The 16,324-nt window shown below is 51.7% G+C and overlaps 1 protein-coding gene across 1 annotated transcript in view; it reads right to left on the minus strand.

Annotated features, from left to right (window-relative positions):
• LOC140391391 (T-cell surface protein tactile-like) overlaps positions 1-16,324 on the minus strand; it is a 187,579-nt gene that overhangs the window by 124,781 nt on the left and 46,474 nt on the right. Inside the window, exons 2-3 of the mRNA XM_072475939.1 lie at positions 9,213-9,563; positions 279-397 (exon numbers count right to left, since the gene is read on the minus strand). Of these exons, the coding sequence (XP_072332040.1) occupies positions 279-397; positions 9,213-9,563 (470 nt within the window). The remainder of the gene's footprint in view (positions 1-278; positions 398-9,212; positions 9,564-16,324) is intronic.

Consider the following 16,324-nt stretch of genomic DNA (forward strand, 5'->3'; position numbering starts at 1 on the left):
GACTAGCGACCAAGGTTTTATAGCAACAATAGTTTATGAAGTACTCTAAGCAGCTCTTACATGCTTTTACACTCTAATCTTACTCCGGGGAGAACTCCCATGCTTCCACCACGTGACCATTTAATTAGCTGTATGAACATGCCATCATATGACCACTTGGTCTACAATGGCGATTCAATGAAACAGTTAATATAGAACCATGCAAAATGTTGACATTTATAACATTTCTTCGATGTTATTACATTTAATGTAGAAAATTGTTAAATGCAGTTACATACCCTAAACCACGCCAGTCTAATATTGTGCTTGGCAGGAGTGTTGGAGCCACAGGGGAGTTGTATTTTGCTGTTCAGCCTTGCTTCAAACACAATTGGTGATTCATCCTTCTGTGAAATAACTGAGAGAAAATCCACAATTAATAAGTGTGCCAAAATGACATTAAAAAAAAAACTTGGGCCTGTGGTTAGAATTCACATTTAATCAATTTACTAAACATTTAACCAAAAATCTGAAAGATGGGGGTGTTGCTCTTTTTAACCTTAGTCTATTTGCTCTGTTTAGGTCACCTTTGCTCATGAGTCGCCAGGTATCTTTATGATACCGCCACGTGGTTCAAGTTCAGGTTATGATTAATAACACAGCACACCGCTTAGTAAGGATTAAAACAACGGTCATTTATTATATACAACAAGCAATATTAATACCCTAATACTACTTTCTATATAATAAACCTATCACTACTGGCCAATACTTAACTTAGGAAGAGCCCACCAGGTCAGGGAAACCCGCCTCCTGGAGCGGCCCTTGACCCTGAGTCCCAAGTGATTGGATTCTGTCCCCAATCTCTGGGGTCGATGTGTCCAATGGTGAGGCGATTCCTCGATCGGGAGGGTGGTCGCTCACCTGTCTTTGTTTCGGCCATTGCAGGCGCCGACAGGTCTGGCCCGGTATTCAATTGCTAATATGTTGCAATGGTTCCCGGGGATAGCCGATTTAACTGTGGATGTCTGAGTAGATTAGGTGTAAACAGTCCTGAATGCAACTGCGGATACCTGGGTTGATGGGCTGTTGATAGCCCTGAGTATCGATCTGGGCTACGTTCCCAGAGCTGAATATGCAAACCTGTCTGCAGCTGCCTGCTTGTGTCTTCTTGGCTGCTTTTCCTAGCAGTGTTTCGGGTTAGCCGTTTTAAACTGGGTTTTGGCCAGATTAATCGGAATGCAGCCATTTTACATGGCTACAGGGGGCGAAATTCTCCTTTTGGGAGACTATGGGCTGGATTCTCCATTTCGTCGGCAGCGCACTCACGTCCATGGATGTTCTGCGGCATAGGAGTGCCCACAATGGGAAACCCCATTGGCCGGCTGCTGGGACGGAGAATTCGGCTGCCGACAGGGGAGTGTCGCACCAGAAAATGGGTGTGGCGGGACGGAAAATCCCATTTTCTCCCACTGAGGAGAAATGCAACCAATTTACGTTTCACCTGGGAGTGAAAATCGGGAAGCAATTCCGTATCTCTTGCCATGCAAATTTATGCATGGCAAGGATACGAGGGATTCCCAAGAGAATCCCGCTATCGAGCCATCCACTCAATGGCGGCCCGATAGCAACGTTATGGAGCTGACCAGCAGACCACCCCCCCGCACTGCAAATCAGCTCAACACACCCCGTCCCCGCATTGCAAAGCAAGCCCCAGATTTTCCCCCAAGTGCAGGGTTGACCTGTCCTGCCCCCCCTCCAGACTCTCTAACTAGGGAGACCTCCCCAGGGACCCCCATAATAGGGCAAACCTCCAATGGACCCCTTTAATAGGGAAACCCCATTCTGGGACCCCTTAACTGAACAGACCCCCACCACAGAGACCTACTCACTGGAGGAACCTCCCCCCCCTCAGAGAGTCGCGAACTGAAGGGACTGAAGGTACACTGAGCTGCGTCCTGGGTGAGGGGTTTGTCTTGAGGGAAGGTTGACCAGTTTGGACCTGTACCCATTGGAGATCAGAAGAATGAGAGGACATCTTATTGAAACTTCTGAGGAGGTTGAGAGGGTAGACGCTGAGAGGATGTTTACCCTCATGGAGATATCTGAAACGAGGGAGCACCGTTTTAAAGTAAGGGGTCTTCCGGTTAAGAAGTAGATGAGAAGGAATTTCTTCTCTGAGTGTATTGTAGTGTCACGGGTTATGCGGGAGCAGCTTCGGAGGGACGGGCTGGAAAGTGGAGTTATGCCACAATCAGGTCAACCATGTGGAGTGGAGTTGGTTCAAGTGACCAAATAGCCTAGCTCTGCTTATATTGCTTTTATTCTTACACTTTTATGAATAGTAAGGGCAGCATGGTGGAGCAGTGGTTAGCATTGCTGCCTCACGGTGCCAAGGTCCCAGGTTCGATCCCGGCTCTGGGTCACCGTCCGTGTGGAGTTTGCACATTCTCCACGTGTTTGTGTGGGTTTCGCCCCCACAACCCAAAAGATGTGCAGGATAGGTGGATTGGCCACGATGAATTGCCCCTTAATTAGAAAAAATTAATTGGGTACTTGATAGAATCTACCTTTTTGGATACAACTAATTAAAGGAATAAATGACCCAAAACGTAAAATGACTTCTTGTAATATATTGTTAAAACACACCAGACAGTGAGAGAGGCTGTTTCCAATGAGAATAATCAAGATATAAATCTAAACAGGCAAACTAAGGGCATATTTGCCCAAGTCAAAGATTTTGGGCAACACTCCCAGAAACGGTTTTCATAGCAACCGATAAGATTCATAAGAAAGGCATATTGGAAATCACCTCATGTTAAAATTTGATGGACAAATACATATGGAATTGAATTAACTTTGAAAGAACCTTAACCCAATCATAGCTAGAAAAGCGATTGGATTGGATTAGATTTGTTTATTGTCACGTGTACCGAGGTACAGTGAAAAGTATTTTTCTGCGAGCAGCTCAACAGATCATTAAGTGCATGGGAAGAAAAGGGAATAAACGAAAATACATAATAGAGCAATACAAGTATCTATTAATGACAGTAGTCATCTTTTAAGTATACGTGCTGGTTTGAATAATTCATTCTAGAATCACTTACTTTTATCTCTAAAGCTACTTCTCTGCCCTGTCGCTTTGAACAGCTATTTTGATTTTATTTTCAACTTTCTGTATTCAATTAGAAGAATCATTAGAGCTTTGATTTGTAGCTGTATTTGCTTGGACAAAACAAACTTTAAAGAGGCTCTGTATTGCAAGTGAAAAATGCTGATCAAGAGATATCTCATTCAAGCTGAATAAAAGCAATTTACTCCATACACAAAGCTCTGTTTCATAATCTGATGAGTGGCGTATATCGTGCGGCGACATAAAAGATACACGAACCAAAGCTCAGATCTAACAGTACTCTAAATTTAAAAAAATAAAGCTAAATGAATAGTTATGACCTGGAATGCGTTACCTGAAAGGGTGGTGGAAATAGATTCAATAATAACTTCACACCGAAAGAAAAGGAAATATTCATGGGAAAATGGCAATGTGGAGCGAAGTGGGACTAATTGGATAATTGTTTCACAGAATTGGCAAGGTATGGTGGGTTAATTGGTTACCTTCTGCACATTCTATGATTCTGTGAAGAATAAGCGTGAAAAACGTCCTTACGGACTTCCGGTTGCGGCGATGCCCTGCTAGCCGCACGTTTCGGCGGCTCCAGCTCCAACGGACCTTCGGGCTCTTTTAAGAGCCCCAACGGGAAATTTTTGGGCGACGCAACCCGGTGTGGGGTGAGTGAATAGGGAGTCCCCCCCCCCCCAACGAAAGAGGAAAATATCGGCGGCGGCGGCTGCAGCGCGAGGAATCGTCGACGAAAGGGACAGAAAGGGAGAAGACACAAGATGGCGGCGGAGAAAGCCCAGGCGACATGGGGGCCCGAGCAAGACGAATTTCTGAGACGGTGTGTGGAGCTACTAAAGAGGGAGGTGCTGACCCCGATGCAACAGGCAATTGAGGGGCTCAAGGAGGCACAAAGGACCCAGGAGACAGAGCTCCGCGTGGTGGAGCAGAAGGTGACGGATAATGAGGACGAGATCCTGGGCCTGGCGGTCAAAACACAGACGCACGAGGCACTCCATAAAAAGTGCATTGAAAGGATTGAGGCCCTAGAAAACAGAGCGCGAAGGAAGAACCTTCGGATACTGGGTCTCCCTGAGGGAGTGGAAGGAGCGGACTGTGGAGCTTATGTAAGTACGATGCTAAGCTCATTGATGGGAGCTGAGGCCCCTGCGGGCCTCTTGGAGGTGGAGTGGGCACATCGGATCCCGGCGAGAAGATCAACAGCGGGAGAACCACCCAGGGCGACAATCGTGCGATTTCACCGCCTTAAAGATAGAGAAGAGGTCCTGAGATGGGCTAAAAAGGTGCGGAGTAGCAGATGGGAGAATGCAGTGGTACGGGTGTACCAGGATTGGAGTGCGGAGGTGGCGAGAAGGAGGGGGAGTTTTAACCGAGCCAAGGAGGTGTTACACAAAAAGAAGGTGAAGTTCGGGATGCTGCAGCCGGCACGTAGCAGGAGAGACACCATTATTTCGATACGGTGGAAGAAGCATGGACCTTTATTAAAGAGGAGAAATTGGATCGGAACTGAGGGACTGATACTGTGGGGAATGTTATTGTTATTGTTATGGTTGATGTAAATAGAGAAGTAAATTGGGATGGGGGGAGACACTAGGAAATGTGGGCGCCGGTGAGGGGGGAAAGAAGGGACATAGGCGGAGAATGAGGAATGGGAGGGGGAGAGGAAAGGGAGCTGTGCCACAAGAGGTGGGTCAGATAAAGGGATGTTCCCGCGCCAGAAAGATTAGGGCGGGAAGACAGGCGCAAGGCGGATGGGAGTTCCCCACACGGGGGGGGTCAAGGAGTGAGCAGGAGTAGCCGGGGTCAGTTGAAGTCAGCTGACTTGCGGAAGTAATATGGGGGGAGCAATCACGCTAGAAAGGGATCTAGCGGGGGGGGGGGGTGGGAAGGGGGGGGGGGGAGGGGGGGTGGACAACTGGGTTGCTGCTGCGGAAATCAAAAAGGAAATGGCTAAAGAATGGGTGGGCGGGGATGGAATGCGACGCCGGAGGAGCGAGTGGGAGCGCGGAGGCGCGATATGGGACTGGCCTAGAGAAGGTGATGGCTAGTCGACACGGGAGGGGGGCAGGTAGCCTCCTAGTGAGGCTGATCACGTGGAACGTGAGAGGCCTGAACGGACCGATTAAAAGGGCCCGAGTGCTTGCGCACTTGAAAGGACTAAGGGCAGACGTGGCTATGCTCCAAGAGACGCACCTGAAGGTGGCGGACCAAGTTAGGCTAAGGAAAGGATGGGTGGGACAGGTGTTCCACTCAGGACTAGATGCAAAGAATAGAGGGGTGGCCATATTGGTGGGGAAACGGGTAGCATTTGAAGCAAAGAACATCGTAGCAGATAGCGGAGGTAGATATGTAATGGTGAGTGGCAGGCTGGAGGGAATGGAGGTCGTGTTGGTTAATGTATATGCCCCGAATTGGGACGATGCGGGATTTATGAGTCGGATGCTGGGTCGTATACCGGACCTGGAGGTCGGAAACTTGATATTGGGAGGGGACTTCAATACCGTGCTGGACCCAGGGCTAGATAGATCCAGATCAAAGACCGGAAGAAGGCCGGCAGCGGCCAAGGTGCTCAAGGGGTTTATGGACCAAATGGGGGGAGTGGATCCATGGCGATTTCTTAGACCGAGGGCCAGGGAGTTCTTCTTCTCCCATGTCCATAAAGTGTACTCCCAGATAGATTTTTTTGTTCTGGGAAGGTCGTTGATCTCAAGGGTGGAAGAAGCTGAGTATTCAGCCATAGCGGTTTCGGACCATGCCCCACACTGGGTGGACCTGGAACTAGGAGAGGAAAGGGAGCAGAGAGCACTCTGGCGATTAGATGTGGGATTGATGGCGGACGAGGGAGTGTGTGGAAGAGTGCGGGGGTGTATTGAGAGATACCTGGAGGTCAATGACGATGGGGAGGTCCGTGTGGGAGTGGTATGGGAAGCACTAAAAGCGGTGGTCAGAGGAGAGCTGATCTCCATTGGGGCCCACAAAGGGAAAACAGAGGCCAAGGAAATGGAAAGATTACTGGGGGAGATTTTAAGGGTGGACAGGGAATTTGCAGAGACCCCGGAGGAGGGACTGTACAGGGAGAGATGACGACTCCAGACGGAGTTTGACCTCCTGACCACCAGAAAGGCGGAGGTGCTGTGGAGGAAGGCACAGGGGAGGAGGTATGAATATGGGGAAAAGGCCACCTGCTGGCTCATCAGTTGCGGAAGAGGACAGCGGCGAGGGAGATAGGGAGAATTAGAGACGAAAAGGGAGCCACGGTGTGAAGAGCAGGGAAGATAAACGAGGTGTTCAAGACCTTTTATGAGGGACTGTATAGGTCCCAACCCCCAGAGGGAGAGGAGGGGATGCGGCAGTTCCTGCATCAATTGAGGTTCCCGAGGGTGGAGGAGCAGGAGGTGGAAGGCCTGGGGGCACCGATTGGGGTGGACGAGGTTATTAAGGGGCTGGGGAACATGCAAGCAGGGAAGGCTCTGGGACCAGACAGGTTCCCGGTGGAATTTTATAGAAAATACGTGGACGTGTTGGCCTCGTTGTTGGTGAGGACGTTCAATGAGGCGAGGGAAGGAGGGACTTTACCCCCGACAATGTCGGAGGCGACGATATCGCTAATTCTGAAGAGGGATAAAGATCCGTTGCAGTGCGGGTCCTATAGACCTATTTCATTATTGAATGTGGACGCCAAATTGCTGGCAAAGGTACTGGCATCGAGGATAGAGGACTGTGTCCCGGGGGTGGTGCACGAAGACCAGACAGGGTTCGTAAAGGGGAGACAACTGAATGTCAACGTGCGACGACTATTAAGGGTGATAATGATGCCCCCAGTGGAGGGGGAGGCAGAGATAGTGGCAGCAATGGATGCAGAGAAGGCATTTGTTAGGGTGGAGTGGGAGTATTTATGGGAGGTGTTAAGGAGGTTTGGGTTCGGGAACGGGTTTATTAGCTGGGTCAAACTTCTTTATGGGGCCCCAACGGCAAGTGTAGTCATGGGTCGGCAAAGATCGGAGTATTTCCGATTATATAGGGGAACAAGACAGGGATGCCCGCTATCTCCACTGTTGTTCGCGTTGGCAATTGAACCTCTGGCCATGGCGTTGAGAGACTCCAGGAAATGGAGAGGGGCGATTAGAGGGGGAGAAGAACACCGAGTCTCGCTATACGCGGATGACCTACTGTTGTATGTGTCGGACCCAGCGGGGGGGATGATAGAGGTTATGCAGATGTTGAGGGAGTTCGGAGATTTATCGGGATATAGGCTTAACATGGGGAAGAGTGAACTATTCGTGATACACCCAGGGGACCAGAGTAGAGAGATAGAAGGCCTGCCTCTAAGGAAAGTGGAAAGAAACTTCCGATACCTGGGGATTCAGATCGCTAGGAGCTGGGGGACCTTGCACAGACTTAATCTGACACGATTGGTAGAACAAATGGAGGAGGACTTCAAGAGGTGGGACATGCAGCCTCTGTCGTTGGCGGGCAGAGTGCAGGCAATTAAGATGATGGTCCTCCCGAGGTTCTTATTTGTATTTCAATGTCTCCCTATACTAATCACTAAGATCTTTTTTTAAAAAATAGACAGGAGCATCATGAGCTTCGTGTGGGCAGGGAAAGTCCCGAGGGTAAGGAGGGGGTTCCTACAACGTAGCAGGGACAGAGGAGGATTGGCGCTCCCGAATTTGGGCGACTACTATTGGGCCGCCAATGTGGTGATGATTCGTAAATGGATGATGGAGGGAGAGGGAGCGGCGTGGAAAAGACTGGAGAGAAAGTCCTGTAAAGGGACGAGCTTAGAGGCGCTGGTGACGGCGCCGCTACCGCTCTCACCAAAAACATTTACCACGAACCCGGTGGTGGCGGCAACATTGAATATCTGGGTACAATGGAGGCGACAGAGAGGTGTGCGGGGAGCCCTGGTGGGGTCCCCAATCAGGAACAACCATAGGTTTGCCCCAGGAAGAATGGATGGAGGATTTCAGAGCTGGCACCAGTTGGGAATTAGGAGGGTGGGAGATTTATTTATAGATGGGACGTTTGCGAGCTTGGGAGCATTGGAGGAAAAGTATAAGTTGCCCCGGGGAAACTTCCTTAGATATATGCAGGTGAGGGCGTTCACAAGACAACAGGTGAGGGAATTTCCACTGCAGGGGATTCAGGACAGAGTGCTTTCGGGGGTGTGGGTCGGAGAGGGCAAGGTGTCAGAGATATACCGAGAGATGAGGGAAGAGGGGGAGGAGTTGGTGGGCGAATTAAAACGAAAGTGGCAAGAAGAGCTAGGGGAGGAGATAGAGGAGGGTATATGGGCTGATGCCCTAAGCAGGGTAAATTCCTCTTCCTCGTGCGCCAGGCTTAGCCTGATTCAATTCAAGGTGCTACATAGAGCACACGTAACGGGAGAAAGACTGAGCAGGTTCTTTGGAGTGGAGGACAAGTGTGGGAGGTGCGGCGGAAGCCCGGCAAACCACGCACATATGTTTTGGTCGTGCCCGGCACTGGAGGGGTATTGGAAGGGAGTGACGGGAGTGATTTCCAAGGTGGTGAAGGCCCGGGTCAAACCAGGCTGGCGGCTAGCTCTATTTGGAGTTGCGGATGAGCCGGGAGTGCAGGAGGCGAAAGAGGCCAACGTTGTGGCCTTTGCGTCCCTAGTAGCCCGGCGTAGGATTCTACTCATGTGGAAGGAGGCGAAACCCCCCGGACTGGAGGCCTGGGTAAACGATATGGCGGGGTTCATAAAACTGGAGCGGATAAAGTTTGCCCTGAGAGGATCGGCTCAAGGGTTCACCAGGCGGTGGCAGCCATTCCTCGACTACCTAGGGGAACGTGAGAGGGAAGACAGGTGACCAGCAGCAGCAACCCAGGGGGGAGGGGGGGTGGAAGTTTTAGTTTATGTTAAACAATTAGATTACCATGTTGATTAGCCATTTGTTTATTGTTAAACTTTCTTTACTGTTATGTTTGATCTGTAAAGGGAACAAATTTTGATCGAAAATTTTTTCGATAAAACATATTTTTTAAAAAAAGAAAAACATCCTTACTTATATGACTTATATTGAGCAATTCTGTGTTGAGCAGTGATAGTTATATAAACTGCGTGCCTTACCTTCTTCGACAACAATGAGAGCGATCAACACCTTTAAGCTTCCAGTTGGAAAAGTAACAAATGAACAGGTATATGTTCCAGAAGCTGACACTTGTACATTCGTGAGATTAATGTTTCCTATTCCATCGGTTGGTGAGTTTGATTCAAACTCAACAGACTCCATATAGTTATGGACACCAAGACGTTGATTGGCAACTATAATGGCATTTGAGTTATTATTAGTTTCTTTGCTCCATTGAATCTGCACAATGGAAGTATTTTGCTTTCCTTGTAGGATGCATTTTAAAGTGATATTCTCACCAGGCAATGCAGTAACAGTTTGATCATGCTCAATGCTGAGTCCTTCCAGAGCTGAAAATAAAACAAAGATGTATTAACAAAGGTACACAATCAAAGAAGCTGAAGTAACCAGGTTTGCCAGTGAAGAAGTTTCTTTTCAAGTGGATTGAAACTTCATCACGTGATTGTTGCACAAAAAAGCAAGAGTCCAATATAGTAAGTTTGTAATCAAACTGAAAATAGACCCCGTGACATTCTGCAAACTATGAATGCTCCTATTGTTTGGTCCAAATAAGAGTATCCTGGCTGACAATTCAAGAGCAATCCGTGGCCGGCCATGTGAGGACAACTATGAAATGCTAGCAAAATTGTTTCGTGGGAATGAAGAGGTAGTGACAAGGGATGCCAAGTCTGCGCAGGACACTGAGAAGTGTGAAAGCTCTGAGATGGCGCATTCAGAGATGGAAATTGAGATTGCAGTAGCAGACACCTCGGAGGAAAACGACTCAGCTGTGAAAAAACTAATAACAGAAGATATAATACCCATTCTCCAGAAACTGGCTCCAGAGACATATGGTGAATCATCTCAGGCCTCTGAAATGGTTTCGGGAGTGGACTCCGCAATATTCCAGGCTACCCCACCAAAAGATGAGTTAGAGGAGTAGATGGCTATAGCTATACCTGTATGCAGTTCAACAATGACGGATGATACCTATACAATATTACAAGACGAGGATGAACCACCTCTTGGTTCTTCAGGACAAGATGACCTATGCATTGTAATTTTGAGTGACGAGGAGCCATCGCTTGAGGCTCAAACACAAGATGTAGGGATGTGGATCAAACACAAGATGTGCCAACCCAACGTTGGGGATGTGGATCCAACCCAGACATCAGAGTGTGAGGCTCTGCAGCCACCCATTGAAGGTGCAAACTTGACCATGACCGCACAGCCCCTCAGAAGCATGCCAACACGAGACATCTCAGCAGACGATCCACAAACTACTGCTCCCATGGCGCAGGCCACCAGCAAGATGGGTGCTATCAAAGCCGAGCGGAAAAAGAGGACAAATCACAAAATTAGTCATAAAATAGGTATAAAAAAAAGGGGGAAAAGAAGGAGAGTGGGGAATACAGTGACTCTCACCTATGAAACTCATAATTCAGAACAAGAAGTCAGAGGCAATGTGGCTGACAGGCCAGAGAATACACAGTGACGCAGCAGCAAAAGGTATTGCATAAAGACACAAAAGAAGCTGGTGACGCCAGAGAGTACGCAATGACGCAGTAACAAAAAACATCGCATAAAGATCCGAAAGAAGCTAGAGACGCAGGCATGGACAGTAAGGATACCGGTCTTAAGACCATAAGACCATAAGACATAGGAGCGGAAGTAGGGCCATTCGGCCCATCGAGTCCACTCCACCATTCAATCATGGCTGATTTCAACTCCATTTACCCGCTCTCTCACCATAGCCCTTAATTCCTCGAGAAATCAAGAATTTATCAACTTCAGGACGCATTGCGTCAAAAGGCTAAGGCACAAAAGACCGGCATGGAAACCAGTCTTCCAGAAGGCTGACAAGAGCACAGACAATTAGAACATACATTGCAGAAGGAGGCCATTCGGCCCACCGAGTCTGCACCGACCCACTTAAGCCTTCACTTCCGCCCTATCCCCGTGTGGTAGTATGTATTGGGGGTCATGTGGGACTGGAAGCCCTAATGTCATTGGCTGACAGATCCCGGGTCCTGGTTGGCCGTTGACCTCTAGCTCCGCCCTGAAGGCGGAGTATAAGAAGCCGGAGTCCTCCCCCGCAGGCCATTCAACTATCGAGCTGTGGGGGAACAGACGCGCTTAATAAAGCCTCATCGACTTCACTCTATTCGTCTCACGGAGTCTTTGTGCGCTACAATTTATTAAGCGTGCCTAAAAAAAAGGAACTATGGAGCTCAGGATCATTCCGGAATGCCTGAGGATCAGCCCCCACGCAGTGAACGCGGCAGCAGCCTTCAAGCACTGGCAGACTTGTTTTGAGGCCTACCTCAGAACGGCCACCGGCCGGGTCACAGAAGACCAAAAACTACAGGTCCTGCACTCGAGGGTGAGCACGGAGATCTTCTCCCTCATCGAAGACTCAGAGGATTTCCAGACGGCGTTCGCAGCACTGAAAAGTCTCTATGTCCGCCCAGTTAACCAAATCTACGCTCGCTACCAGCTCGCGACGAGACGGCAAGGTCCCGGAGAATCGATGGACGAATTCTACACCGCGCTGCTGATTTTGGGACGAGCCTGCAGCTGCCCTTCGGTGAACGCAAATGAACACAGGGACATGTTAATGCCCGATGCTTTTGTGGCAGGTATGAATTCCTCCCAAATCCGCCAAAGACTTCTAGAAAGAGAGTCGCTAGGACTCTCAGAGGCCCGGGCCCTAGCAGCCTCCCTAGACGTGGCCGCGCGTAATACCCGCGCCTACGGCCCTGACCGTGCGGCAGCCCATTGGGCTCCGTACGTACCCGTCGCGACAAACCCCCCCCCCCCCCCCGGACACCCCACAGGCTTGCGCGGTCCAAACGCCAAGTCGCACCGGGGGCGCCCGCTGCTATTTCTGCGGCCAGGCGAAACACCCCCGGCAGCGCTGCCCGGCCCGCGCAGCAATCTGCAAGAGCTGCGGAAAAAAGGGCCATTTCGCGGTTGTGTGCCGGTCCCGCGAAGTCGCCGCTGTTCCGGCAGAACAGGGAGCCCTGCAAGCCGTTTACGCTCCCCACCCGCAGGCGCAGCCGCTCTGGGTCACGACCACCGCGGTCCCGGGAGAACAGGGAGCCCTGCACGCCGCTTACGCTCCCCAAACCCCCCCCGCACCCCATGTATGACCCGCCGGCGCTACCACTTTGGGTCCCGACCACCACTCCCCACGGAGAAGAGGGAATTCTGGTCGTCTCTAACGCCCCCCTAACCACCCACCCCCCCCCGGCGCCCCACGTCTGACCCGCCGGCGCTACCAACTTGGGCCCCGACCACCGCTGTCACCGGAGATGAGGGAGCCCCGCGCGGTCCTAACGCTCCCCAACCTCCCCAGCGCCCCATGTGCGACCTGCAGACGCCGCCATTTTGGGTCCCGGCCAGCACGAGGGGAGGAAGGGCGCCGCCATCTTGGACCACCCCAAACCTCTACGACGCGTGGGGGCGGCCATTTTGTCCACCCCCGTCGCCATCTTGTGACCCCCAGCCATGTGCGATGTATGGGGGCGGCCATTTTGTTCATCCCCGACGCCATCTTGGACGGCAACAACGGACCCCACTCCACTACTACAACCACGTCTCGCTTCAATTACGCTCGATCAAGCTCGGCCCCGGACACTCCAGACGACGACGACAACGGTGCTAATAAACGGCCACAAGACACCATGCCTAGTCGACTCCGGGAGCACGGAGAGCTTTATCCACCCCGACACGGTAAGACGCTGTTCCTTGACCACCTATCCCAGCGCACAAAAGATTTCCCTAGCTGCAGGATCCTACTCCGTACAGATCCAAGGATTCTGCATAGTTACCCTAACGGTGCAGGGGAGGGAGTTCAAAAACTACAAACTAAACGTCCTTCCCCAACTCTGCGCCCCCACCTTACTGGGATTAGATTTCCAATGCAATCTACAGAGCCTTACGTTCAAATTCGGCGGCCCAATACCCCCACTCACTATCTGCGGCCTCGCAACCCTCAAGGTGCAACCCCCGTCCTTGTTTGCGAACCTCACCCTGGATTGCAAACCCGTCGCCACTAGGAGCAGACGGTACAGCGCCCAGGACCGGACCTTCATTCGGTCCGAAGTCCAGCGGCTACTAAAGGAGGGCATAATCCAGGCCAGCAATAGTCCCTGGAGAGCGCAGGTGGTAGTAGTGAAGACAGGGGAGAAACAAAGGATGGTCATAGACTATAGCCAGACCATCAACAGGTACACACAACTAGACGCGTACCCTCTCCCCGCATATCCGACCTGGTCAATCGGATTGCCCAATATAAAGTCTTCTCCACCATGGACCTCAAGTCCGCCTACCATCAGCTCCCCATCCGCCCAAGTGACCGCAAGTACACAGCCTTCGAGGCAGACGGGCGATTATACCATTTCCTAAGGGTCCCATTTGGCGTCACAAACGGGGTCTCGGTCTTCCAACGGGAGATGGACCGAATGGTTGATCAACATGGGTTGCGGGCCACGTTCCCGTATCTCGACAATGTAACCATCTGCGGCCACGACCAGCAGGACCACGACGCCAACCTCCAAAAATTCCTCCAGACCGCCAAAGCCTTGAACCTCACGTACAACGAGGACAAGTGCGTTTTTAGCACCAACCGGCTAGCCATTCTGGGCTACGTAGTGCGCAATGGGATAATAGGCCCCGACCCCGAACGTATGCGCACCCTCATGGAATTCCCCCTCCCGCACTGCCCAAAAGCCCTGAAACACTGCCTGGGGTTCTTTTCATACTACGCCCAGTGGGTCCCCCAGTACGCAGACAAGGCCCGCCCCCTAATACAGACCACGACCTTCCCTCTGTCGACAGAGGCTTGCCAGGCCTTCAGCCGCATCAAAGCGGATATCGCAAAGGCCACGATGCGCGCCATCGACAAGTCCCTCCCCTTCCAGGTCGAGAGCGACGCCTCCGACGTAGCTCTAGCGGCCACCCTTAACCAAGCGGGCAGACCCGTGGCCTTTTTCTCCCGAACCCTCCACGCCTCAGAAATCCGCCACTCCTCAGTGGAAAAGGAAGCCCAAGCCATAGTGGAAGCTGTGCGACATTGGAGGCATTACCTGGCCGGCAGGAGATTCACTCTCCTCACTGACCAACGGTCGGTAGCCTTCATGTTCGATAATGCACTGCGGGGCAAAATCAAAAACGACAAGATCTTAAGGTGGAGGATCGAGCTTTCCACCTTCAACTACGAGATTTTGTATCGTCCCGGAAAGCTGAACAAGCCGTCCAATGCCCTATCCCGCGGCACATGTGCCAACGCACAAATTAACCGCCTCCAAACCCTCCACGAGGACCTCTGCCACCCGGGGGTCACTCGGTTTTATCACTTCATCAAGTCCCGCAATCTCCCATACTCTTTAGAGGAGGTCCGTACAGTCACAAGGGACTGCCACATCTGCGCGGAATGCAAACCGCATTTTTTCAGGCCGGATGGTGCGCACCTGATTAAGGCTTCCCGCCCCTTTGAACGCCTTAGCCTCGATTTCAAAGGGCCCCTCCCCTCCACCGACCGCAACACATATTTTCTTAATGTGGTGGACGAATACTCCCGCTTCCCATTCGCCATTCCCTGCTCTGACATGACCGCGGCCACAGTCATTAAAGCCCTGAACACCATCTTCACACTGTTCGGTTGCCCCGCATACTTTCACAGCGACAGGGGGTCCTCTTTCATGAGTGACGAGCTGCGCCAGTTCCTGCTCAGCAAGTGCATAGCCTCAAGCAGGACGACCAGCTACAACCCCCGGGGGAACGGGCAAGTAGAGAGGGAGAACGGCACGGTCTGGAAGACCGTCCTACTGGCCCTACGGTCCAGGGACCTCCCAGTTTCACGGTGGCAGGAGGTCCTCCCGGACACCCTCCATTCCATCCGGTCGCTATTATGTACGAGCACTAATCAAACGCCTCATGAGCGTCTCCTTGTCTTCCCTAGGAGGTCCTCCTCTGGAACGTCGCTGCCGACCTGGCTGGCGGCCCCAGGACCCATCTTGCTCCGAAAGCATGTGCGGGCACATAAGGCGGACCCGTTGGTTGAAAGGGTTCACCTCCTCCACGCGAACCCGCAGTACGCTTACGTGGAGTACCCCGACGGCCGACAGGACACGGTCTCCCTGCGGGATCTGGCGCCCGCCGGCAACACACACACCCCCCCCCGACACCATTCACCCAACACCCCCCCTTCCTGCCACCGCCGCACCCCGCGACCGCCCCCTTCCCAGGAGGATCGGTTCCCCTCCCCTCAGGCCCGACCAAGAATAAAGCCCAAGCTGAAACCGTAAGGCTCCCGGAGATGACAACACCGGTACCAGCACCACCACCACCACCGGGGCCGAGGCGATCGACACGGACGACCAGACCGCCCGACCGACTCGTGGCGTCGATCTAAATCAAAATATGGACTTTTCACAAGAACATTTTGCTTTTCTCCCGATACCTTCTGTAAATAGTTGAAACAGGACAAAATTGTACAATACTGTATTGCCATGTGAATGTTTTTCCTCCCAGGACCAGCCCTGTAAACCCTTACCACCATACGAAGCATCACACCGCCGGGTTCATTTTTGACAAGGGGTGAATGTGGTAGTATGTATTGGGGGTCATGTGGGACTGGAAGCCCTAATGTCATTGGCTGACAGATCCAGGATCCTGGTTGGCCGTTGACCTCTAGCTCCGCCCTGAAGGCGGAGTATAAGAAGCCGGAGTCCTCCCCCGCAGGCCATTCTACTATCGAGCTGCGGGGGAACAGACACGCTTAATAAAGCCTCATCAACTTCACTCTATTCGTCTCACGGAGTCTTTGTGCGCTACACCCCGTGACCCAATAACCCCTCCTAACCTCTTTGGTCACGAAGGGCAATATATCATGGCCAATCCACCTGCACGTCTTTGGACTGTGGTAGGAAACCGGAGCACCCGGAGGAAACCCACGCAGACACAGGGAGAACGTGCAGACTCCGCACAGACAGTGACCCAGTGGGGAATCGAACCTGAGACCCTGGCGCTGTGAAGCCACAGTGCTATCCACTTGTGCTCTGTGCAGGGTGATCCTGTCGGAGATGCACAATGAGCTGCGCACAAA

This window comes from Scyliorhinus torazame, chromosome 15, assembly GCF_047496885.1.
Source record: "Scyliorhinus torazame isolate Kashiwa2021f chromosome 15, sScyTor2.1, whole genome shotgun sequence".
NCBI lineage: Eukaryota > Metazoa > Chordata > Chondrichthyes > Carcharhiniformes > Scyliorhinidae > Scyliorhinus > Scyliorhinus torazame.